The 24,420-nt window shown below is 39.5% G+C and overlaps 6 protein-coding genes across 11 annotated transcripts in view; 4 read left to right on the top strand and 2 right to left on the bottom strand.

The window, feature by feature from the left end:
- Positions 1 to 24,420, bottom strand: part of LOC138122325 (uncharacterized) — a 30,151-nt gene that overhangs the window by 1,381 nt on the left and 4,350 nt on the right. Inside the window, exons 1-5 of one of the 2 annotated variants that reach the window (XM_069036541.1) lie at positions 4,763 to 4,920; positions 2,861 to 2,999; positions 2,687 to 2,785; positions 1,792 to 2,244; positions 1,247 to 1,577 (exon numbers count right to left, since the gene is read on the bottom strand). In XM_069036541.1, the coding sequence (XP_068892642.1) occupies positions 1,247 to 1,577; positions 1,792 to 2,244; positions 2,687 to 2,785; positions 2,861 to 2,995 (1,018 nt within the window). In that variant the 5' untranslated portion in view covers positions 2,996 to 2,999; positions 4,763 to 4,920. Of the gene's footprint in view, positions 1 to 1,246; positions 1,578 to 1,791; positions 2,245 to 2,686; positions 2,786 to 2,860; positions 3,000 to 4,762; positions 4,921 to 24,420 lie in introns of those variants that run through there. The other variant, XM_069036542.1, reaches the window with a different exon arrangement.
- Positions 6,747 to 9,356, bottom strand: LOC138122330 (meiotic recombination protein DMC1/LIM15 homolog). The gene is made up of 4 exons (XM_069036576.1): positions 8,775 to 9,356; positions 8,544 to 8,708; positions 8,352 to 8,471; positions 6,747 to 8,302 (listed from the first exon to the last, which is right to left on the bottom strand). The coding sequence occupies exons 1-4, from the start codon at positions 9,140 to 9,142 to the stop codon at positions 7,876 to 7,878; spliced, it is 1,080 nt and encodes a 359-aa protein (XP_068892677.1). The 5' UTR covers positions 9,143 to 9,356; the 3' UTR covers positions 6,747 to 7,875.
- On the top strand, positions 9,397 to 11,384 carry LOC138122326 (tether containing UBX domain for GLUT4). The gene is made up of 4 exons (XM_069036544.1): positions 9,397 to 9,635; positions 9,687 to 10,463; positions 10,518 to 10,875; positions 10,923 to 11,384. Exons 1-4 carry the CDS (start codon positions 9,552 to 9,554, stop codon positions 11,276 to 11,278), a joined length of 1,575 nt encoding a protein of 524 aa, XP_068892645.1. The 5' UTR covers positions 9,397 to 9,551; the 3' UTR covers positions 11,279 to 11,384.
- Positions 11,657 to 14,848, top strand: ecd (ecdysoneless). The gene is made up of 3 exons (XM_069036535.1): positions 11,657 to 11,970; positions 12,652 to 12,857; positions 12,913 to 14,848. The coding sequence occupies exons 1-3, from the start codon at positions 11,727 to 11,729 to the stop codon at positions 14,380 to 14,382; spliced, it is 1,920 nt and encodes a 639-aa protein (XP_068892636.1). The 5' UTR covers positions 11,657 to 11,726; the 3' UTR covers positions 14,383 to 14,848.
- On the top strand, positions 15,790 to 19,689 carry E(z) (histone-lysine N-methyltransferase E(z)). 2 transcript variants are annotated; one of them, XM_069036532.1, is made up of 10 exons: positions 15,790 to 16,192; positions 16,234 to 16,663; positions 16,712 to 16,872; positions 17,339 to 17,439; positions 17,492 to 17,690; positions 18,437 to 18,880; positions 18,930 to 19,100; positions 19,149 to 19,331; positions 19,379 to 19,544; positions 19,593 to 19,689. In XM_069036532.1, the coding sequence occupies exons 1-10, from the start codon at positions 15,940 to 15,942 to the stop codon at positions 19,651 to 19,653; spliced, it is 2,169 nt and encodes a 722-aa protein (XP_068892633.1). In that variant the 5' UTR covers positions 15,790 to 15,939; the 3' UTR covers positions 19,654 to 19,689. The 2 variants fall into 2 exon arrangements, with proteins under 2 accessions (XP_068892633.1, XP_068892634.1); XM_069036533.1 differs by having other exon boundaries at positions 15,791 to 16,192; positions 16,240 to 16,663.
- Positions 22,095 to 24,420, top strand: part of LOC138122320 (adenylate cyclase type 2-like) — an 82,024-nt gene continuing 79,698 nt past the window's right edge. For 2 of the 4 annotated variants that reach the window (XM_069036526.1, XM_069036529.1), the window contains exon 1: positions 22,095 to 22,251. In XM_069036526.1, coding sequence (XP_068892627.1) covers positions 22,239 to 22,251 — 13 coding nt within the window. In that variant the 5' untranslated portion in view covers positions 22,095 to 22,238. The remainder of the gene's footprint in view (positions 22,252 to 24,420) is intronic. The other 2 variants (XM_069036531.1, XM_069036530.1) reach the window with 2 other exon arrangements.

Here is a 24,420-nt window from a genome sequence, read left to right on the forward strand (position 1 = left end):
TACTTTTTTGCCATGAATAATAACAATAACAATATGATATTATAGTTACAACATGTTAAACAAAAGGCAGGTGTGATTCTGCGCAGAGGATGTGGCTAAATGAACATTTTTGTCGTTTTGGTTGCACTATTGACTCTTTGCAACTTTCCTGCTTTCTCTGCCATCTAATTTGATGGCAGAAAAGAGAGATGCTCGGAAAGAATCTTCCGCGACCAATAAAACGACACTTCTGATAGTGGCAGATTCTTCCGTTGAGCAAAAAAACGCACCCTTAATTTTGATCCATTTTGTTTGACATTTAAAAATTGCACAATTTATTTCGAAAAAATCAAGAGCGTACTTTGCTCGTAACTATGGAAACAAAACAGAAACACAGGAAACTTAATAAATAAAAGACGCCATTGCCGTATAAGTGTTGTGTAAACAGATTTCAAAGAAACATGTGTCAAAAACGCGTAAATGGAACCACCAAATGGTCATTTCGGGTTTTTGAAGAAGTCAAATGATGATATTGACATATCAGTCCAAGGTAACTCCTCAAAAAACTATTCATTGAATTATTTGATTTCCAGATATCGTGCACTGTACATGTTCACACACAAACCTTTAGAAAAATTTCTATGAAATCAAGATTTGGTTGGTGGATAATATATTAAAAATGCTCAAATCTAGTCTAAATAATTTTTATAATTCTCTCAATCCCATCATAACCCGAGAATTCTCATTTAATTTGCATAAACAGACGACATTTGATTGTTGTTATTTGATGAATAGTTTATACAAATAAAAAATGAAAGGGAAGTGTCCAACGTTTTGTTGCTGGTAAAGAATGTGTATTCATATATTTTATTTGAAATAAAATCCTGCATCAGCAAAAATTCTAAATAAATATATTGTCTGCTTTGAGGGTAAACAGTAAACTCGACCTGATTCTATGGCATTTCAGGTTATCTAAACGGCCAAGTTATAAATAAACAAACTCATTTTTCTGATTATTTTAAGATTAAGAACTGCGACAAAGTGTGTTATTCTAGAGCAGTCGAGGAGTCGCCAATGCGCAGTTTTAATGCAAAAATGTATCACAATTGCTTCTAATTTATTTCCGTTTAAACTTCCTTAACATGTGTTAAAGATAAACAGATGAAACTTCAAGTCTCGCTCGAAATAATCTACGAGACATGTATGTCTGCGAAAGCTTTTTTTGTGGAATGGAATTTCGCCGATGAAAAAGAAAGAAGAATCTTACCCACGACGGGTAGTTCGTAGGGCTCCAATCCGTGCATGGAATACTGCGTGGGCACATCGTCAATGTCTTGTCCTCGTACAGTGACCCTCCTGTGTACTTTTTGTATTCCGGGCAACAAAGTGTATCTCTGCCTTCGTATGACGACATTCATCACTTTGACAATCTCGGCAGTGCCCTTGTGCTTGTACTTGACGGCAATGACAACCCCAGCGATCGGCGTGGGCTTGGCGACGCCCGTCTCGTAAAACTCAACCTTACCCGTGAACCTAACATTCGCTCTTTTTTCAATTTTGTATTTGCTACAAACATTACTAATTTCAAATTGCGGTCCCTGAAAGAGTGAGTATCATAAGTAAACGTCCTCGTACGATACATTCGTTTTATGAAAGACTTACGACGCCCTGCTCTGCTTAAGTGTGAGAACGTATGAGATGTCTCGGACGGAGTCTTGCTGGATGTTTCTGATAAAAACACGTTGCGGATATGGCGCAATTTTCGACACAAACAATTTCAAAAGAAAACGGAACGTTTCCCGTGACACTTACCTCGAGTTGTAGCACTTCGACGGTGCCCTGCGCCTCCTTGTTGCTGTCGAAAATGGTGAATTTGTCCCCTTCGGAGATCACTTCCAGCTCGAAAGCGTAGCCTTCGGGGCGGTTATCGCTCCAGAAGTAGTTGACGTTGTTGTTCAAGCTGGTGGTGGCGTCGAAGGTGAAGCGGCGGGCGTAGCCTCGCCCGATGGACTTGAGCGTAAGGGCTTGCTCGTTGAACATGCATTTGTTGGGGGATGTTTCCCCGATCTCGGGCAGGGGGCGCACGCGGTACTTGAAACCGGGCACGATGCGCCTGTCTGTGTACACCCCCACGACGGGCATCTGGTGCGGCTCCACCGCGCATATCGTGTACACGGCCGGGAAATCCCCGAGGGCGGAGGCGTCTAGAGTAACAGAGGAGGGACTCTCCTCAACTAGTTCCGGTTCTTCGGGGATAACTTGTTCCTAGAGAAAACAACACGTCAACGGTGCCTCAAGTTAACACTTTCATCAAAACATTTATAAGGTCGAGATGACATTTGTAAACGCGCCGAATCAAGCAAAGACGTCCTCTGGATTTGGCACGTGCTGGAGTTACATAATGAATCAATCGTCAACAAACAAAATTAAATCGTTGAACGACCGTGACCGTTCAATTGCTTTGATTGCTCCTTTATATTTTTTAAACGTTTTGTTTTTCGAGCAATTTCAACTGGAATTTTTGTCGACTCTGACCTGACAAAAATACCAAATCCCGAATTAACCCGCTTATGTAAATGCACAACAACGGCGCATCTATTTATATTTAACATCGATCAAAGTGCAAATTTGTAAACACGTCGTCTCGACTTGTCCTATTATTTTTAGAACGCAACTGGCACCGTCTACCATCAGCCGGACTACTCACGTGGAAGTTGTAGGTGTAGGCGTCGACCTCCTCCTCCTTCCGGGGGGTGGGTGCGACTCGCTGGGGCGCAGCGAAAGTGGGCTTGGGGCCGAACGGAGCCTGCAAGAAATCACCTCGATGTAAATCTCGATTTACGCGGAAGTCGTCGGAGCTGTCGGGGGTGAGAGTACCGACCTGGGGCATGGAAAGCAGCTCGGTCTCGACGACGGAGATGTCGTCGAAGAGAGACGAACGGGAGCGTCTGGACTGCCAGGAGCGCTGCATCGCGTCCAACTTGGCGTCCTCTTGGGGGTTCGTCGGGGACATCATCTTGCTGCAACAGGGACAGAATTAAAATAGTCGACACACAAATAAGCGGAGGTCGGCACAGTCAAGTACGTTGCATTGAGCCGGGGTAAGCGGCGCCCATCTATCACAGAAAAACGGAAGTCGAGTGAGAGTTTGCTGACTATTTCGGTGCGGAATGTGCAGCGGTGTCGCTGACCACCGCAAGGATAACGCCAATCGATAACGATTACGTTTGTTGATTTATCTTTTAACGGTGCATTATTATATTAACACATACTATCAATTTTCGTTGCCATTTGTTTGTTATTAAGCGATTAAGTTAATATACTATGTATGATTGATCGAGTTTAGCTTTTCCACTAAATTGTAACAGATGTGCACGATAACTGTAGCGTTACAGATTAAAAAAATGACATTGAAGTTTTTTTTTTGACATAAAAATTCCGGTCGTGTTCCGATCCGGCAAGAAGGATCAAAAAAATTTATTGTTGGATTAATAGGTTTAAAAAATATATTTCAATAATTTTCAGCAAAGCTACTTTCCGGGAATTAAGGAAATACCTAGCACCCAACAAGTCAGACAAAATCAGGTACGCTCAATATATTTAAAGTTTTGTAATGCTAATGAGTTCATTTTTTAGATTCATTTCACGCTTGTTTTATAACAACTCCTTCAACGTCAAAAACCTCTACTATAGTTCTTTCAGGCTCAAAATAATCTACTATAGGAAGTTGACAAGATGACAAGTACATAATTTGTTAAAGACATACACGTCTTATCCACTTTCTTCTTAACAATTTTAATATTTATTTAACTCGGATGGTGTAAATGTTACTTTCTTACACTTTTCCTTGTGTTACGAAAAAATCAAATAATTTTGAAATAATAATTATCAACGGTTAATGTATGTCAATTATCGCAATAATAATCTTGACAGATGTTTTTAAAAAATGGACACAAATGACACAGTGAACCGGTTTTTTGATCTTTTCTGAATACATATTGTGCAAAATTGTGTCGAAACTTGTGACTGATATGACATTTAAAGATGCACTCACGTGATAAAAAATATTTAGATTGTAAATTTCGAAAACGACTCTGTAAATCGTGTAGAAAGACAGGTTTAAAAACCATTGAGATCTTAAAAATTCAACGACCCTGACACGTCTGATAAAAGGCTGAAGTCGTAAAATAATTTATGGTGTGTTGGTTCTGGCTGACAAGTCAGGACCTGTACTTTTCCCTTGAAAGGAGCAGGTTCAGGTAGACCTGTATAAAATCGTTCTTTAGGGATTTTATGGCTCTGGGAAAAAGCACGTCTGGTATTCAGGTAGATTATCAAAGTACAGACGAACAATAAAAAATTACAAACGGATTCGTTGGAGGAATTCTAGGACCTCGTTGAACCTTCGACCCGCACCAAACAAATGATAATGACTCAAAAGTGATACGTAATAAGCTTGCACAATAAATTGTCTAGACGCCGGACATTCCTCTGTAAAGTCTGGAAACTCATCGCAGACAGTCTGGAGATTTTTTTTTCAAAAAGTGATTTCAAGAGAAAGTTCTGGAAACATACCGAGTACTTTCGCGTACCGCGGACATCGAAGCTTCCAGAACTCGGAGTTCCGAACGGTACTACCCGCATAACGGTATTAATTGTCACATTTTATCCACTCTGTTATTCAAACAGCGATAATAATTTCAAGTGTAATTGTATTTTATGTGGTTCTTGCTCGCAACCGCCCCTGTTACGAAATAAACATAAAATAAAAATCGTCACTTACCAACTAGGTGTTTCTTTCACAACTTTTTCAAAATCACAAACTTCTTCAACTTTATAAAAACTCTTGAATGCTTCGCGTGTGTCTTCGCAGGCGACTTGGGACAGAATGAATTTATGGGGAACGGCGACAAGAATATCTTTGCTAGGTCTGGGCGTTCCGCTGGGGGTTTTCGAGCCACTCTGCCTCGCTATTGGTCCTTCACGTGATCATGTCCGAGCCACATGCTCGCTCCAAGATGTTGGTAAATATAGATTACGCATTCATGGTATTTTTTACGTAGATTAGATACAATTTTGCTAAATTACGAGTGGCTGTTGATTTTTACATTTCAAAGGTTGGCGATGTCACTCGATAAACAGATCCCCCGCAGATACTCGGTGCGTGGAAAAAGCCTGCCTATTATCTAAACGGCAAAAAATTATCTGCAAATATACTCAAGCAATAAGCATGTGACTTAGAAATGGGTTACCTAATTGCGATACTGAAACAAACGCAAGAATGCGATTTTATCAATTAGATATTCATTATTCCTGGCACGTGACTCTGTGTTGAATTGTTTTGTTTGTTTATTCCTCAAACTAATGAAACTCAATTGTGCAATAATGAAACGTTTAGCAGTATTTTCATCTTGATTATGTCTAGATGATGCAAGTGGGGCGATTTATTTAACCCAATTTAAGCGTCGCTACCTTGACATTGGCATTGTGTTGTAAAGCAAGTTATTTTGGTGGAGTTATTCTGCCAAAAAAATTGAATTCGTATCAAAATTTAAGTAAACAAGAAGTACCAGAAATACGAAATATTAAAACTTCACAAAGCCTAGAATTAAGTAAATGTCTTAAGTAATGCCAACTGTTGTAAAGTACTTTCTGACATTCACCAAATGATCCCAGCGTAGAAATTAAGTACCCTAAGTCGCCATTGTAATAATTTCTGCAGTTTTTACTAAAATGCCAAAATCAACGAACAATTCTTGATTAGAATTAGAATTCTTGTTTTGTGACAAGATGAGAGAAAAAATTTCAAATTCTTAACATTCTCCAATAAGCATTTCTTAAAATAAGAAATAATAGTATATTAAAGAACGAGTTTTATAAGGGTTGATTTGGCGCACGAGTCCCAAGTGTAGAAAACGACCCGTAGGGGAGTTTTGTATGGGACGAGTGCGCCAATACCGTTATAAAACGAGTTTTTTGTTATTTTTTAGAATTTGCACCCTTGTTTTAATTTTTAAATAATAGTAATTAACGTTATAAGTCCGGGAACTCATAGTTTACAGTACGAGTTAGACGTTTAAGGACGAGGCGACGAAGGAGCCGAGTCTTGAAACTCGAAACGAGTACTGTAAAAAGAGTTCACGGACGAATGTCGTTATGTATTTTATTTCATCCTGCCTCAAATTTCGTTTGAAAGAAACATTGAAATTAATTTCAAAATAATTCAACAAAAGCTCCAAATCTAGTCACATTTTTGGAACATGATTAGCAACGGCTGTTTGGCAATTGTTTATTTTGTTGAAATAATTTTGTGCGTCAAAATGAGTTCTAAAGCAAATCTTCCAGAAATTGTAAGAAAATCTGCAGAAGCCTGTGCTGAATTAATACCTAGCAAGTCTGGTGAAAGGTACCAAAAACAATTCAGCCATTTTTGTAAATGGAAATCAGAAAATAATGTGAAGAAAATTACGCAAGAGGTTATGCTGGCCGGCCTAATTTTAGATTTGGTTTAAATGGTTGTATTATTTTATTTGTGAACTACCTGAGTCTGAGAAAGTAAGTGCATCTTCTTTGTGGCCGAAATAGTGAAATTGTTAATTTGTATTTAGATGTAGTTTTGAATAAAACATTTCTTAAAACTGAATCATTGTTATTGCAATTGTTACTTTTGTGTTTCCAATAGCAACACTTAACCGGCGTCCGGCCGTTTTTTGCGTTTTCCCGGATTCAAACTGATGACGTAATGTATTGAAATTTGACACAGGATGAAATAAAAGAATTAATTTTCAAATTCTAGGGAATTTTGTATTAATTGGTAATTCAAGGTAACGTTTTGAACATTAATATTGGAAATTTTTTGGTGTAAATGACAATTCAATAATACACTGAAAAATTGATAAAAATTTTCTTGGAAACCTATTAAACTACGAGTGCTTTAAGAGACTCCAAATTGAATACAATGATAGACCTATTAGAGACACAGATTCTAAAAAATCATTTATAATATCTTTTACTGTTGATTGATGTGATTCTAGCAGTTTAAGCATAACCTCGATGATACTGAAACAGTTTAATAAGCACATCAACAACTTAGAAAATGTCAGTAGTTTAAAAAAAGCCTAATTGGGGTAAATATGAAAACAAATTGTTAAAAATAGAATTTGTCCTATTTTTAACGTCAATTAAATTGCCAATTATGTATACGGCAAATACTGTAATATCTTGCAACAAACAAACGTTTTCGACGCTTCCAATTTTAGCAAAATCTATAGGTCACGCAAGCAATAATTTTCCAATTTTAGCTTTGGTGTTTTTGTAAACAAACACGTTAACGTCTACATTTGTGATTATTTCAACAATAAAATTGAATTTCCACGTTTGCAATTTTCCAATTTCTGCTTAAACACAATGATTGATTTTTCGGTCGAGTTCCTTAAAAAATTCCCTATCCATTAAAAATCTTATGAAATTAACCTTATCGATCAAAAATGAAATGAACCAAAGACGCGTCGTATTTACGTCAGTGGGGTTATTAATTACGAAGTGGCATATGATAACACTTAACATACATTACTTAGGTTAAGTAAAATACGCATAAACGATCATGCTCCAATTCCATGTCTCGATCTAGCACGACATTATTGTCCACTCGTTGAGTTGATGTGATTTTGATGGGCGACATTGTTTACTGTCGATTAAATTTTTCTCCGTTTCGCTTGTTCCCGGAAATGATCACCGTTGGTAAAATCCCACCTGCATTGTTTCCAGTGTAAATTACCATTTGATTCTGCATAAAAATATTTATTGGAAACATAAAACGTGGGAACTAATAATAATCAAACTAAAACGATTTCACAAGTACATATTTAAAACAGGTTCAAAACCAAACCAAAAAATCTACTCTTTCGATTCTGGAATTTTGGGATCTCTGATCCCCCCGGTGGTGATAAGAAAAGCCTCCTCTGTTTCCTCCTGGTCGGGGCTGTCGAGCATCTTCGCAATTCTCACGTTTCCCGCGACCTTCTTCAGAGACACTCTGGTGGTGGAACTGTGCGCCAAAATGTTTCCGCCAACGGGCTTCCCATTTTCGTCCATATTCAACAAAGGGAAGCTTCGGAAGTCGCTGGTCATCTGATTTGTTATTAGAACTGCAACGTTGTACTCTTCGCTTATCTTCTGGAGAAGCGACATCATCTGTCCCAGCTTTTGTTGGCGAGAGACCAACTCACCCCTGCCGAGGAAATCCACTCGGAAGAGAGATATGATCGAGTCGACGATTAGAAGTCTAAACATGCCCACTTCTTCGTGGAATTTTCCGCCGACACTGGAAAAATCTCAGTCAGCGCAATGGTAAAGTAACGATAAGATACAACTTTTTCAGCAGCTCGTACTGGTGCTCAGAGTTGTAAGCTCTAGCGTAGAGGACATTCTCTAAGACGCTTTTTTCGTTTAAGCTGAATCGGCGCGCCACGTGGCGGATGCGTTCGGGGCGACTTAACTAGTAAAGAAAAAGATACGAGATACTAGATCTTTTGGGGGCTGAAGTTGATCAGGAAAAAGGATACAAAGTGTGTTCAGTGTCTATGAACATGACCTTCCCCCCAGGGTAGCCGTTGGTTGGGATCTGCGCCGTGACGCACAGCGTGTGTGCAATTTGTGTTTTCCCAGCTCCAGATTCGCCGAAGACTTGCGTAATGCTCATCGACTCGACGCCACCTCCTAGCAACTTGCTAAAAATAATCCCGTCAAGTACAATTTAAATTTCCCGCCGAAGCCGTTTGACGTTTGGTACTAACTCGAGGTTTGCGCTTCCGGTGCTGATCCTGAAGACTTGTTTCTGCTCTTCGCTCACTTCAAGCGCCGTCATGAAACACTTGCCGAAGGAAATTCGAGAACAAGCTTCTTGGATTTTGTCGACTTTATCTTTGTCGAAGGTCTTAATTGCTAGCAGCTTGGCGCGGGTCGTCATTTGGATCCCTTTAATTGTATTTATGCCGGTTTTTCGCATTTCTTCAATATCCGCCAAGGCGATTCCATGTTCGGCCAGCAAATAGACGTCCTTGAAGAAAGCTTCCTCCTCTTCCTCAACTTCAATTTCAATGGTTTCCGTGGTTTCGACGTCTATCTCGTTGATAGTTATCTTGGTTTCTTCCATTGTGGCCATTTTACACGACAATAACAACAATTTTTAATAAAAGCGACGCCGGTTTCAAAAATGAAAAATTTTGCAATTATTCAAACCCACTACTACCAACATGTGGTGCTAAAATAACTAAAGCGACCACCATATAACTAACAAGACAGCACGCAATGCATAGTGAAAAGTAATTATTGGTATTTTGAAACTTTTCCTACAATATTCTAACAACACGAAGGAAAACTAAAGTAAAACATTATTTTTATTGCATAAGAGATTTTGTCATCTAGGTTGGTAGCCCTGGAGTGACATGAAAAATGTAGGTTATATGTCACTTCAAAATGAAAATCATCGCCTTTTTCACATATTTACTAATCACTGATTCGTTGTACTCGATTATTTAAAGTTTATGAAATCTCACGGAAATTACTGAATAATGGCGTCTAGTAGTGTGTCGGTGTTGGCCCCAAACGGCCGAAGGCAGACTGTTAAATGTACCGCAAATACGACGATAATGCAGGTATTTTCCAACTAACGTGCTTAATTTTATCAGCCGACGATTGTCTTTTAGATCATTGAAGAAGTCTGTCGCAAGCAGGGCTTTAAACCTGAAGACTATGACATCAAGCACCACAACAAAGTTTTAGATACCACGATATCTTTTCGTTTCTCTGGATTACCAAACAATGCTCAGTTAGAACTGGCGACGGCGACAAAAGCTCGCGTCGACACTGAAGTAATATTAGCAATCAACTTAGAAAATGGGGATCGAATCGTTGGTAATTTTTTACCAGATGAAACCTTGTGGAATGTGCTGTCAAAACTGTGCCCTAACTATGTAAAACCTGATGAGAATCCTGTTGTTATTTATATGAGAAATGAAATTTATGGTGACAGGTTGCAAAAGACCACTTTGAGAAGTTTAGGTTTGAGGGGTGGAAGAGCCATGATAAGGTTGATGCACAAGACACCTGAAGAATTGAAGACACAAGCTAACGTGTCAGCTCCCTTACCTGCAAAACCTGTTGAAGAGAAGCCTTTTCACCGCACTCTAAAGACTGAGTCAGTCTCACAGTTGCAAGAATACAACTTGCCAACAGGAAGTAATGGCAATGTAGAGTCTCGATCTTTGCAGAAAAAACCTGAGGTAAATTTTTTAAAGTTGGCAAAAGAAAAGAGAAAACTGGATGGTCCTGCTGAAGTAATGGAAACAGAAATCCAGTCACCTAGAACTAAAGCAAAAATTGAAGCAGTTGAAGAAGTTATGGAAGTTGATGTGACTGAAGAGCTGCCAGAGATGGAATCTTCACAAATGAACAAAGTAGAATCTGAAGACAATTTTGTTTTTGTAAGGGAATTTGTTAGTAATGGTATTTTTTTTATCAGTAGAATGAATTTGTAGCTTGGGGAACGTCAAGCTATGTTGTTTTCTCTTGAATCAGCAAGGTCACTACCAGCTGAAGACTTACCTGATGACTTCTTTGAACTGACTATCGATGATGCCAAGAAGATTTTAGGTGATATTAGAAGAAAAAGGCAAGAAATGGAGAGTTCAACTTTGAAGACTTCTGCAATGAGGACTTTAGAAGAGTCAAAGAAACAACTGAGATTTCTGCACAAATACAAGCAAGCAGTTGTCAGGGTACAGTTTCCAGACAGAACAATTCTTCAGGGAAGTTTTAAACCAAGTGAGACTGTTAAAGATATCAAAGATTTTGTTCAGAATTATTTAGAAGATGGAACTATTGATTTTTATCTTTGTAAGTAGTTTTTCTGATGTGACATCAGAATGATTAATTTATTGCAGATATGACTCCACCAAAATGTGTTCTTTCTGAAGAAGACAGACTTATAGAAATTGGTTGTGTTCCTGGAGCTCTGTTGCATCTAGGAACACAGTCTTCTGATGCCATTTGTTTAAAAGTAGAACTGAAAGATAAATTCACAACAAATTCAATGGCCAGTTTGGCAGCTTCAAAATTGAGGAAAAAGGGAATCAGAGTGGAGTCAGATTCTTGTCAGAATCAAGAAATGCAAGATGATGAATCTATGGACTTGAACGATTTAAACGCCGCAGGACCGAGCTCTCAACCAACCAGTTATGAAAGGAAGATTATCAAATCAACAGAAAAAGTTCCAAAATGGTTTAAACCGTCAAAATAAAATACTAACTTTCTCAGAATACTGTTAAGTTTATAAGTACCTATTTCTTTTTATTTCTACTGTCTTTAATACTAAATACATGTGCAAGATTCAGAACCGTGTTAAATCAGTCTTAATTTTTTTTACAAAGTCGAAATTTGATAAAAACTTCAACAGTAATTTTATGAAATATTGAAGAGTAAAAATTACGAAATTCTACACTATCGGAAATTATATCATCTTTAAAATAATGGTTGGACCAACTGAAGCAACAATATTAAATTTCTTTAAAATTGATAATGCATAATTATTTAAATAAATAAACCCTGTCATTCGGCAACCAACTATCCACCAGAATTACAGTTGGTTATTCTGTGAAAACAGTACGATTGGCAACACCGACATGTCAAAACATTTTTGTCATCTAACGTCATTTCAATTTTTCAATTGATTATTTAAAGCAGCAACAATGGCACGCAACGTTAACGTTCTTGAATCAGTGCGCGAAGACGATTTCGTCGAGTACTATTTATTTCCGCCGATCGACTCGCGTGACGAAAAAGACCAAGAAATCGCTTTGAACCGAGTGTTGATTCAAGCCAACAGAATCACAGAAAAATACACCCAACGGTATTTGTGGCACAAAGACGAATTCAAATTAACAGTCAGAACGTGGATCAGTAATTCGTTGATTCATGACAGCGAGAACGCAGGTAAACAACTATGATTTCATTGATCAATACTCATTACTCAATGTGAGTCATGCTTTGAGGTTAACTCAAAATTAAAAAATTTAAAACATGGTATTCGGTGTGTTGGGTTTGGGTATGTTTGGCATTAGAAAGGCACGTCGAATCTTAAGTCGCTCGATAGCCAAATGTCACTCCAGACACGAACACCATTGTTCTCATTGTTCTTTGTTATCATGGGTTGTGGTCATGTAACGTTTACTTGTGGTCGATTTTTTTAATTGTTTGCTGTCCATAACGTTTAGGATATTGGCTTCAATCATCCTTAATAAGTGTCAATAAATTGTTGAGTTCGTTGACGCCTCAGCAATTACAACTATCTTTATTGTATTGTCTATAAAACGTTTACTTAGCTTTTGTATAAGATCCTTGAAGATGAATTAGATAAATTTTAAACAACGCTTTTAATCTTGTTTCGCCTCGCAGATCGATTATTTCGCAGGTTCATCGTATCGTAAACCTAGTTTTCTATTTAAAGATACTTTGTGTAATGTCCTTTAGGTGTGGTATAAAACCTACAATGTGTCAATATAAACGTACAGACTAATCACAGACATAATTTCGGAATGTCTTGTACTCCAATTTTTTTCTGAATGTTGAATCAAGTTTTTGACCGTTAGATATATCATCAATAAATTATTTTAGAATTTTTGCCACCCCATTTGCACGGTGTGACCCACTTCGGTGACAACATCGAGGACGAATGGTTCATAGTTTTTCTGTTGCGCGAACTCACCAAAGAAATCGACGGTTTAGTAGCGCGAGTCTATGATGCCGACGGCGAATTCATCTTAATCGAAGCCGCCGATTATCTACCATCATGGGCAAATCCCAACACTTGCGAAAACAGGGTAGGGTTTAATTTTCCCGGAGTAAGGACCATCCCATGACTCTTTTTACCACCAGGTGTACATCTTCCAAGGCAACGTCCACGTCGTACCGTTCGACGAATCAGAAACTTGTCCAGAGATGACCCAAATGGCTGTGAACGAGGCAGTGTCGACAATCTTGAACAATCCGGTGGAGTCCCTGGCGTCGTCGGATATCCAGAATTGCATAATCAACAAGCTCAAGGATTATCCTGGACGGATCCAAGATAATCTTCACCGCGCCAACGCGTATCTTCCGGTGGGGGTCGCTGCGATTTTGAGACACAAACCGGGTTTGATAGCGCCCGCCGTGCAAGTCTTTTGCAATAGGGATCCGGTGGATGTGAAAGCGTGCAAGGCGATGAAGTATTTTCCGCCGGAAAATCGCGTTAATGCCAGCGTGACATTCACCAAATGTCTTTACGCTATGTTGACGCACAGCAAGTACGTGCCGGATCGACGAACTGGATGGAACGTTCCCAAGAGCGACAGTCCGCAGTTCAAGGCGCACAATTTGGGGGTAAAAATAGCTTGCGGTTTTGAAATATTGGTGTCTCAAGCCAAGCCCAGCGAGGATATCGACCACGACAAAGGTTGGCACAATTACGTGGAGAAGCTCAAAGAGAAGAATTATTTCAGGGGGCTGTTGGAGCACTCGAGGGACTACAACGACTTGTTGAACAAGGCGAAGGAGTACTACATCAATCACAGAGACTCGATGCACTACGCCCCAGCGATAGGACAAGAGATCCTCGAGCTCACCAAGACTCTGGACTACAAGATCGACGAGCTGAAGAAGAGCGAGAGCAGTTTACCCCCCGAAGACGACGACTCTTGGCTGGACATCACCCCCGAAGAACTGGACAAGATGTTGGAAGAGAAGTACGGCCAGAAGAAATTCGTCACCGTGAACAACAACTCAGACCCGGCGAGTTTCAGCGAGACGATCTCTTCGTTCCTGAATCACGTGTCGGACGTGGACGGCGTCGAGCACCCGCACTTGGAGTCGCCGACGAGGCCCCCGCGAGGCGTCAAGAAGCGGAGCAAGGTCTCGTTCGCCCAAGACACCAAGGCCGAGAACAAGACCGCCAACAACAGGATCAGCTTCGACCCCAACGCGTTTTCCTGCGCCGTCCAGAACATCTTGAATTTCGTGATTCCGGACGACGACAGCTGGGACCTGGAGTCGGGGTCTGACATGAGCGACTACGCCGAGGACGAGTGCGTCGACGAGGAGACGTACCAAGACGTCAAGAACAAGATGGAGGAGTACATGAAAGAGATGGACAAGGAGCTGGCGGCCACCACCATCGGGGAGAGTTTCGAGAAGAAGAACGGGGACGGGTTCGATGACATCGAGAGTTTCCAACCGGTGGACATCGACGTGAACGCGTTGAAGAATATTTTGGAGAGTTACAGGTCGCAGTTGGGTGAGGCGGGGCCGAGCAGTAACATGTTGGGGCCGATGGGGGTTCATCTGGATGCCAGCAGTAAAGATGAAGATTAAACGGGACGAGAGGAGGGTTTATTCTGATTTTTAGGCGTACCAAAAAGATGGTGTCATTTTTTACAGAAGTGCACACGAAGCAGTTTTCGTTGGATTAGACTGAATTACAATTTTAGGCGTGCCAATGCTATACTGCCAGTATACCACTTATCTATCAGCGCTTATCTTCCCCATTAATTAGATTATTTATTGTCTATTTACGAAGAGTTGTGTACGCGTTTCAATAATTCGTAGATATTGCTTGTTAAGAAAATATGTATGTTAAACCGTATCATTTTCATATCAGATATTATTAACAACCAACATTTGGTAATTACGTATTTTAGCGCATTGTTTGCTCTTATAAATCCATATTTTACGAACAGTTAGTTTGATTTCGTCGACTATCTAGTCTCAAATTAGCAATACTTCGATTATTTTGTACTTCGAGATTTTTTTATATAAGAAGAATAAATATTGGAAAGTATACGCAGTTTTTTATTTGCCGAAATAAACAAAAGAGGTCTTATCACGTGTCTTAAGTCAGCGAATGAGGTCTTGTATCCCAGTCACGTGACCGGAGATGTGGTCACGTGTTCGATAATGTCGAAACGGTTTTGGAAAGTCTTCAGGATTGCTAGAGTGAATATTTTCAAGTGGAAATTATTCGAAATAAATGTTTACAATAAAATGAATCGAGTTTTGGGATTAGCTACATATTTTGCAAGAAATTGTCATTGGTTTGGTTGCAGACTTTGACAATTTTTAAAGACCCAGTTTTGTAGATTTCTTCACGACGAATACGAAGAAGTAAAAAAGAAATCATGTTTCTTAGTTTTGATAGCACTACGAAAGCTGTTAAAATATTGTTGACAAAGATGGCGGATGCGCCGGGAAATGTATCAAATTTTTCATAAAATATCTGGGAGTGCTACACCAGATGAGATCTGTAATTTACAGAATATAGAAGACAGCACTTTGTTTATATGTAAGATATGGTGGGTATATTATTGTTGGAGTTCCAGGAGCGAAGAAATAGTCTGAGTAGTTCGGATGTCCGACTGGACAGGTTGTTGGAATGTAGATTTGTTTTGCAAACAACAATGCAGCAATCTCATGATTCTCATGTTTGGAAGCACTTGAAAAACCCTTTCGTACCCATGCAAAACCTTCAGACGTTCTACAATATTATACCGAGCCTCCTTCTATTTAATCTTAAGTACAAATCTTGCAATGGGTTTTCGTAACTGCATTTATAGTTTCTTACAAATCTAAAAAACAGCAAATTTTGCAGCATCGTAAAAAATATCAACCTAGAGACTCAGTTTTTCAAAGAATTGAACAAATACATAGATAAATTTTTAAAACAATTTTGTTCATGAGGGTCAAAAGACCTACTTTACTGAATTTCGGTGTTTTGCAAGAGCGGACGCGCGTGCGCAGTTCGATTATGTGTTTTGTATTTGGAGGTTATGTTTTTAAGTTTTGGTGTTTGTTGAACTTGTTCTGTTTGGAAACTAATAATTCAAATGAAAATTAAATAACCGTTTTCGTTAATTTTTTTTACCGTTTAATACAATGGCAAAGGTGAAGGTGAGCAACGAGTGGAAGCGTCACGTGAAGCAAGAATACATCCGACTGCGACAACAAAAGCGTTACAAAAGAGCCGACGAAGTGAAACTGGCATGGAACCAAAACAGGATGAAAATGTCGGAAAACTTGATCGCCGAGCAGAAGCGCTGGACGGACAGCAAGGCGTGCTGGATGCCCCTGCCCGAAATCCCGTCTCACGTAACTTGCATGAAGAAGGCCGAAGTTATAGGCAACGAAGGTAAGTCTCCCAAATCAGGAAAGCTCGAGTCCTAGTTTTAGTTCCAGGCGACATACAGGTGACTCCTATCAGGATCATAAACGCGGTGACCCCCATACCGACGATGTACACGTGGGCCCCCATCCAGCAGAACTTCATGGTGGAGGACGAGACCGTCCTCCACAACATTCCGTACATGGGCGACGATTTGCTCGACCAAGACGGAACCTTCATTGAGGAATTGATCAAGAACTATGATGGCAAAGTGCACGGAGACCGAGAATCTGGATTCATCGACGACGAATTGTTCGTCGAGTTGGTACACGCGCTGATGCAGTACCAAGACGGAGACAAATTAGAAAAGAAAGACAAAGACAAGAAAGAAGACGACGACAAGAAGAAAAAGGGACTGGATTTTCCCGCTTTCACAATTTTCCAAGCGATTTCGTCGCAGTTTCCCGACAAAGGCGACGCGGAGGAGCTGAGGGAGAAGTAAATATTGACAACACAACATCACTCGAGTCACAGCTTTTTCTGCAGGTACATAGAACTGACCGAGAGGACTGATCCCAACGCGCCTCCCGAGTGCACGCCCAACATCGATGGTCCAAATGCCGCATCAGTGCCTAGAGAACAAACTATGCACTCGTTTCACACCCTCTTTTGCCGCAGATGCTTCAAATACGATTGTTTTTTGCATCGTAAGTTTTATCTCGAGACTGACATGTTTTTGTAAATTTGCAAACGGTGGCTGTTAGGGCCGTGCTAAGTAAAAAGGCCCTGGAATTCAGGTTGTTGTTTTTGTTTTGCTGCATAGGACACCAAGGTAAGGTCTTTAGACCTTTCAGCATTTCACTCATACGTCATGACGTCGTGTAGTTTGTAGTAGTTACGATTTTTTCCAACAAACTAAACCTTGCCGACTGACAATAGAACATTTTTCACACAAAAAACTTGAACGCCTTCAAGTAATAAAATCATTACTCAATTGGGATAATGCGCAGTGAAGGCACAAAAAATAATGACGCATTATGTAACATTCATTACTGCATTATTGTCTCAGAGAGTTCAAGGTTTCTTGACTGCATTTTTTCTAGAACCATATTTCGCATCAATTAACGCACACGTTCAACCGTGGCGTGCACTACATTGTGACGAGTTTTAAAGGTCTCCAGGCGTGCCATCCGGGTCCGAACTTGCAGAAACGCCGAGGTCCGGACTTGAAGCCTTTCACCGATCCCTGTAGCGCGGACTGTTACATGTTGTTGGTAGGAAAAGAATTGGTCGTTTGGTTCGGTGTTTTGATTCGGTCGTTTTAAGGATTCCGTGAAAGAGAAGATGGCGGCGAAAGCGCAACAAGAAGAGGAAGCCAAAGGTAAGTCGGTAACCGAAGCTGGGCCGTCCGCGGAGGTGAAAACCAACGGTAATGCGAACCCTCGCAAGATCTGCAAACAACAATCCGTCGATTCCGGCAACGAGGCTAGTTCGGAAGACAGTAACGACAGCAACAAGTACAAAGGTAAACATTCTCGTTGCTGTGTTGGTAGTGAATAATTTGACGTGCAGTTATTTGCACAATATGTTGTGCCGTTTACTTTATAAAACTAGTTCAAGACGTAGAATTAATTAAAAGTGTGATTCAAGGGTGTTGTCAAGAGTTGTACAAGCTAAAACTATTAACAGTTTATTTGTCAGAAGTTTGCAAATAGTGGGAGAAGATCTGCAGAACTTCTAGTTCTCTTATGTTTTTAATAATACACCCGAAGAAGTAAGATTTACTTATACTAGAAATTAAAATCATTCTGTTTGTCATAAAACCAAAAAGACCTTGATAAAAATTAACATCGTCATCTGTCATCTTCATCCCCATTTTACACATTTGTAGAATTGGCAATTGACCAAAACACTGCTTGATTGTTGTATTTTTAAAGCGAACACTGTGTATATAATATAATAAAATGTTGCGGTTTGACCGACATAGTTTTTGACTAAAAAACGAATAAAATTCTGTGACCAAATTTAGAAATAATTTTGAGCCAGTGTGTATAATCTGTTTTTCTCTACTCGATATAGCACAAGTTTGTAGAAATTTTTTCTGTGAATTGGTATTGTACACGATCAAGACCAGGAGACGTGGAAGTCATGTCTGAGCTCGATTCAGCTTGACAGCAAATGTCAAACTGCAGTTGTCAAACGCAAGTGTAACCCGAGCTGTGTACCGCTACTGTGACAAACGACGCCCCCTGAAGGTATTTTTTTGAACAGACGCCAACGACCAGGACCAGGTGTCGACGACCACCTCCTTCAGCCTGCTGGGACTGATGGGGGCGAACGACCACAAGGAGTGGACCGGGTCGGACGAGAGCCTCTTCCGCGGCCTCCACAAGATCTTCCTCAACAACTACTGCGCCATCGCCCAGATCATGCTGACGAAGACGTGCCAGCAGGTGTACGAGTTCGCGCAGAAGGAGGACGCCGACATTCCGGACGAGGAGGCGATGCGCGACTACACGCCCCCCAGGAAGAAGAAGAAGAAGCACCGTCTCTGGTCGGTGCACTGCAGGAAGATCCAGCTGAAGAAGGAGTCGAACAGCAACCACGTCTACAACTTCACCCCGTGCGACCACCCGGGGCAGAGCTGCGACACGCAGTGTCCCTGCATCGGGGCGCAGAACTTCTGCGAGAAGTTCTGCCAGTGCAGCTCGGATTGTAATTATTTTGTTGGGTCGATAGCGGAGGCTTGAAGGGGTTGTTGCAGGTCAGAATCGATTCCCGGGGTGTCGATGCAAGGCGCAGTGCAACACCAAGCAATGTCCGTGTTATCTGGCGGTGAGGGAGTGCGACCCCGACCTGTGTCAGACTTGCGGGGCCGATCAGTTTGACATCACGAAGATCACCTGCAAGAATGTCAGCGTGCAGAGGGGGCTGCGTAAGTTTTGTCTTCCGCAGCGGGACAGTTTCGAGCGGCGTTTTGCAGATAAACATTTGTTGATGGCGCCTTCGGACGTCGCCGGTTGGGGCATCTTTCTCAAAGACAGCGCACAAAAGAACGAATTCATATCGGAATATTGCGGGGAGATAATCTCGCAAGACGAGGCGGACAGGAGGGGGAAAGTGTACGACAAGTACATGTGCAGTTTCTTGTTCAACTTGAACAATGGTGAGGATTTGATTTGTTGTATCACGTTTGTAAATTTGTCTTGTCAGATTTTGTCGTCGATGCAACGAGGAAAGGAAACAAGATCAGGTTCGCCAACCACTCGATAAATCCGAATTGTTACGCGAAGGTTATGATGGTCAATGGCGACCACAGAATCGGAATTTTTGCCAAAAGGGCTATCCAGCCGGGAGAAGAGTTGTTCTTTGACTACAGGTAAATATTTAGGAAGTCAAGTGTGTTGAGATTAATTGTTTTTTGTAGATATGGCCCGACAGAGCAGTTGAAGTTTGTTGGAATAGAACGTGAAATGGAATTTTTGTAATTTAGTTTTTTTAAATACATTCTTTCATATTATTAATGCGTGTTTTTAATTGTTTCGTTGTTACTGCGTAGCTTATTAAACGGAGCGAAATTACACTGGAATCAGCACTGCAGCATGAGCGTATTGCAGATTACACTTGTCATATTAATGCGTCAGAATGTTCAGAGTTCTTTAAGGAAATTGTTAATCGATTTTTTAAATCTTGTGAAATGTATTTTTATTAAATAAATGAAAGTTTCATAACAAAGGTTTATTAATAGAAAATAAACAATACCAGTTGAGGGATATTATGCCGATTCTGACAATTCTATTCCAGCGCGCCCATAATCCATAACATTCTATAAACATAACATTTTTATGGTGCATGAAAATGACTGAGTAACAATTATTCTCGTAGTGATAAGGTTTATTAAATTCTTCTGTAAAATTTTGGAAATAAATAATAATATGTATCAATTAATTTCTTCCGTGAGTCAAGATCAGCACGAAATAGATTCGGTTAGAATTAGAAATCACATTTGATATTTGACAGTCGAAAAATAGCCAATTTAAAAAAATCAAGAGTGTACTTTGGTCGTAGCTAAGGAAACAAAATATAAACGAAATAAACAACGCCATTACTGTATCAGTGTCGTGTACAATTTTTTCAAAATTTTTTGTTAAAAACGCCCAGTGGAGCCATCAAATACCTAATAATTGTCGGTTTTGTGAAAACTAAAAACGATGAAATTGACAAAGCAATCGAAGTATAACCCCTTAAAATACTATACATTTCAAGGTATGGAAAGAGTTTCTTTAATTTTGGGTGGAAAGGGGGAAAGGGGCTATGTTTTATATTAACTGCTTTCCAGGTTTTCAGAAAATGCACTGCATCATCGTGACGAGTAGAAGAATTTCTATGAAAATAAAATTTGATGGCGGACAACGTAGAGGGGCGGACAAGTAACAAATGCTCAAATATAAATCTAAATATACAAAATGCAATTTTCATTCAAACGTCCTTATGCTGTTCATGGAGTTATGCGAATTTTTCCTAACATTTTATCCTTTTTTGCTAAAATCCGGTTTCAAGGCTGCCGATCCTTATTTTTTATTTTAAATATAAAATATAGGTAAGTTTGACCTTCATAAAAAATTAAGACATCTGCCAGATTAATCGAATTAGTTTTTCAATTGATCATAAACTCGCTAATCCTGTGTAGCTATCCTAATTAACATACTTGATAACCTTGAACTTTTTTTTATTCAAACTGTCAGTGTTGGTGATGTTGCAACCTTTAAGCAATTTTTTTATTATCTAAAAATTTGAAAACAACATTTTCCAAAGAAAATGTGACACGGTTTGTTTTGCATAACTTGTGTCTAGCATCACGTCACTATTTTCTTTCACGGTACAGAAACATGGTGTCATTTTCTGCAAAACCACCAATTTTTGGCAATGCTCATTTTCATGACACATTTTTTAATCTAAAAAACATTTCCATCGTGTTTGTTTTATTTATTTAATTTTATTGTTCCCACAAATTGATGTAAATTATCCCATCTCATCCACTCATTTAGAAAGTTTTTCAGTGAAATGATCAAAGCCAAGGTCGCTTACGCTGTCCAAAGGATACCTCCACTCCACACTAAATGTACTTCAACTTTCTCGTGTAGGACTGTGCATTATCTTGTTAAGGCATTTTACGTCCTTTGAGGATATAGTTCTCTGTGAGAATGTTTAGGTTCGTTGCGAGTTCTGAAACAATTCTCATTACTGAAAATCGTCTAATTCCACTCCACGTTCATATTCCTTCGCATATTGGATTACTCCACAGTGAAATAAAGTTACAAAAAGACACCAAACCAAAAAAATGCACAATTTTCCTATTTGCATAATTAAGAGATAATATTTATTCCAGCAAAAACTGACTCGTTTTGTCAAATAATTTTATTAGGTAGGTATTTTAAAATGTAATAATTGTGGAGAAATCAATTTCGTTGCTGTGCCATTTGTAGGTGTGTATGACATTTTTATTACAGCAGTTACGACAGTGCTAAAGCAAACTTCCAGAAACGTAACGCTTCACATTTCATGTTAACAATTATAAATGATAGTGATGTTGGCTCAGAAATATGTTACATATTAATATTTCTTTCGAGAAAAGTTCGCTGTTCAAAAGAATATAAAAATCGGAATCATTAGAAGTCGCTGATTGTATCAAAGTTTTAGTTTGTTTGCAGAACCTTTAAAAAACGCTTTCAAATGTCAACTTCGACCTCCGCTGCGAAAACTGTTGATTTCGCCCCCGCGAGAAAACTTCCCCCACGCCGAGATCCTCTGGGACACTTTGGAAATCAGGTCCCGTTTTTGGGAACTCCCCCAAGACCTCGACTTGTTGCACAATGAAAATAATTTCCGAGATCGTTGCAAAACATCGCGCGGATGCTCCGCGAGAGTTGCTGTTGCTGTTCCACCAGTTGCTGGCCGGCCAGCGCCGGTGTCGGTTGGTGTTGAGGTCTCTGACTAGGGCGTCGCGACGCGTCGCGTCTTCGCGTACTTTCAATGCTCGATTTCAGTGAGTGAGAACCGAACAGCAACAAACATGCAAGACCAAGGTAAAAATTCAGCCAGATTTTACCATCCAACTCTCGTTTGTTCCAATCTGGGGGGACACGTGGGTCACCACCAACTCGACGGTCGCGCTCGGGTTTTTGGACACATTCGTGATTTTTTATTTTTTTATTTTTGTCGCCGAGTTAAATTACATAGATGACGGTCCACGTAAACTATTCTTAGACGCATAATTTATAATGTTTAAAAGCAAGAAAACAAGCTCAAAAAACTACAATAACTTTGTTTATCGAAACAATGACTGGCCCTGTGATCTCACGAACGTTTTTGTCTCAGTTGTAATTGTTTTAGTACTAATTATTTAGAATTAGCGATAATTATGTGCAATTACTCCATCTGCGTTTTGTGAGGACATATTGGCCATTAGCATCGGATCTATTCTTAGCCACCTTCAAACCGATTTATGAACCGGCAATAATCGTAATCAGAAAAAAAATAAATCGATTTGATTGGGTGATGACACGTCAAAGAAATATGTGATTCACTTGACCTATTTTAAATCGCAGGAGCTAGCAGAGTCAATATTATTTGTGACACAATTTCTTGGTTTCCATCGATTTTTTGGGACAATCGGCACTCGAAAACAAATTAAACGGTCGAACATGTGTTGACGAGGTAAAGATGTATTCCAGGAAACGCGCGAAAAATTAAAATTATTGTGTAGGGTGCCGAGTGTATCTGTCTACAGTTGATCATCGTATTTCAGCTTTCAGTGGAAGAATCGTTGACAGATATAGAGGAATGTTGACTGAGCAATGATTCCAAACATAAAACACTGATGTTATGGATTTTGTGTTGTTGGGAAGCACATATTGACGAAGTACATTTTTACGACAAATTGCACTGTGTGGACGACTATTAAATATTTATTTAGAAAAATGAGTTTTTTATCAAAGAATCTTACTGAAAACCAACCAAGATTTCTAAAAATACTGAACGCAATAATCTTCCTGACGAAACTCATTAGCAGTAGGAAAATAGGTAGAAAAATTTTGTTTGACGAGTGTTGATGAAGATGTTAAGTAGACACTAGAAGTGAAACATAAGAGCAAGAAAAACTCACAGAAAGAATAAAAATGTAAAGAGATATTTATAAAGATGGTGGGAGGAAAGGAGTGAATTTATTACTTATAATAATTATAAGAATGTTGACAAATAGTGGATGTGATGAAAATATAGATTTTGGAAAAATACAGAAATTGGGTAAGATACCTAATGGTAATTCTGTATTATTTTTGGTGTGGAAGGAGCAAAAAAAATTAAAATTTGCAAAAAGTACTTAGGTATTGAAATAATTGAGCCTCACTTATGTGAAGTGAAGAAACGGAGAGGAGGAAGAAAAAAGAAATTAGTGAAGTATGAGAACAGAAAAGTTATTCACTTAAGGCCCGGTTGTATAAAGCAATGTCAAGTTGTTGTTAAAGTTAACATAATGTCAAGCGATCTGATTGGAGAATATATAACATTTTATTTGAATCATCCAATCAAACGGGCGGATTTCCCACTTGACGCGTTGTTAGTTGACACGATGTTAACTAAGCTTTATACAACCGGGCCTTAGAGTACGACAGGTGTATGTATTTTCCAGCGCGAAAACTAGGTTTCAGGATCGAGGCGAAGCCGAGGGCCTGATTATTTTGAGTGAGTCTAGTGGTTAGTCCTAAATATAATTTAGATACCTACTGCATTTCAGGAATTTATTCACACAAAAACTATATGATCTAAATTATATTCTCATATTATTTGTTTTTGTTGGACGTGCGGTACGTAACACACTATCGATTGTGACATGATCATTACATTACCAACACACCATAAATGTCACCACAATGACATATTTTACAATGACTGTCATCAGAGTAAATGTCACTTGTCAAAATGACAGTTATCAGAGCATACGTGATAAAATTCTCCCAGAGCTGCAGCGGTTTTATGGCAGGGCAATAATAATTGTTACGCCTGTTGAGATGCCGATAAGCGACATAAACAGACCCTGTCAATCATCATTTTCGTTCTATACCTGTCAGTTTACAGGGTAGTACTTGGACGAATTTACGATTAGGGGTTGTACTTGCGGTTTAAACCTATTGTCGGTGTTGTTAACTTTTGTACAATGGTACCCTGCCATAAAACCGCTGCAGCTCTGGGAGAAC

The sequence above is a fragment of the Tenebrio molitor genome, chromosome 1 (genome assembly GCF_963966145.1).
Source record: "Tenebrio molitor chromosome 1, icTenMoli1.1, whole genome shotgun sequence".
NCBI classification, from domain to species: Eukaryota; Metazoa; Arthropoda; class Insecta; order Coleoptera; family Tenebrionidae; genus Tenebrio; species Tenebrio molitor.

Bases quoted from the DNA above. Each gene is read 5' to 3' on its own strand.
- LOC138122330 (XM_069036576.1), bottom strand. From the start codon at position 9,142: ATGGCCACAATGGAAGAAACCAAGATAACTATCAACGAGATAGACGTC. The intron at 8,709-8,774 runs GTTAGTACCAAA...GATTATTTTTAG, and splicing joins ACCGGAAGCGCAAACCTCGA to CAAGTTGCTAGGAGGTGGCG. The intron at 8,303-8,351 runs GTTGTATCTTAT...AGATTTTTCCAG, and splicing joins CAGTACGAGCTGCTGAAAAA to TGTCGGCGGAAAATTCCACG.
- LOC138122326 (XM_069036544.1), top strand. From the start codon at position 9,552: ATGGCGTCTAGTAGTGTGTCGGTGTTGGCCCCAAACGGCCGAAGGCAG. The intron at 10,464-10,517 runs GTAAGGGAATTT...ATGAATTTGTAG, and splicing joins CTGAAGACAATTTTGTTTTT to CTTGGGGAACGTCAAGCTAT. The intron at 10,876-10,922 runs GTAAGTAGTTTT...AATTTATTGCAG, and splicing joins AACTATTGATTTTTATCTTT to ATATGACTCCACCAAAATGT.
- ecd (XM_069036535.1), top strand. From the start codon at position 11,727: ATGGCACGCAACGTTAACGTTCTTGAATCAGTGCGCGAAGACGATTTC. The intron at 11,971-12,651 runs GTAAACAACTAT...AAATTATTTTAG, and splicing joins TCATGACAGCGAGAACGCAG to AATTTTTGCCACCCCATTTG. The intron at 12,858-12,912 runs GTAGGGTTTAAT...TTTTACCACCAG, and splicing joins CCAACACTTGCGAAAACAGG to GTGTACATCTTCCAAGGCAA.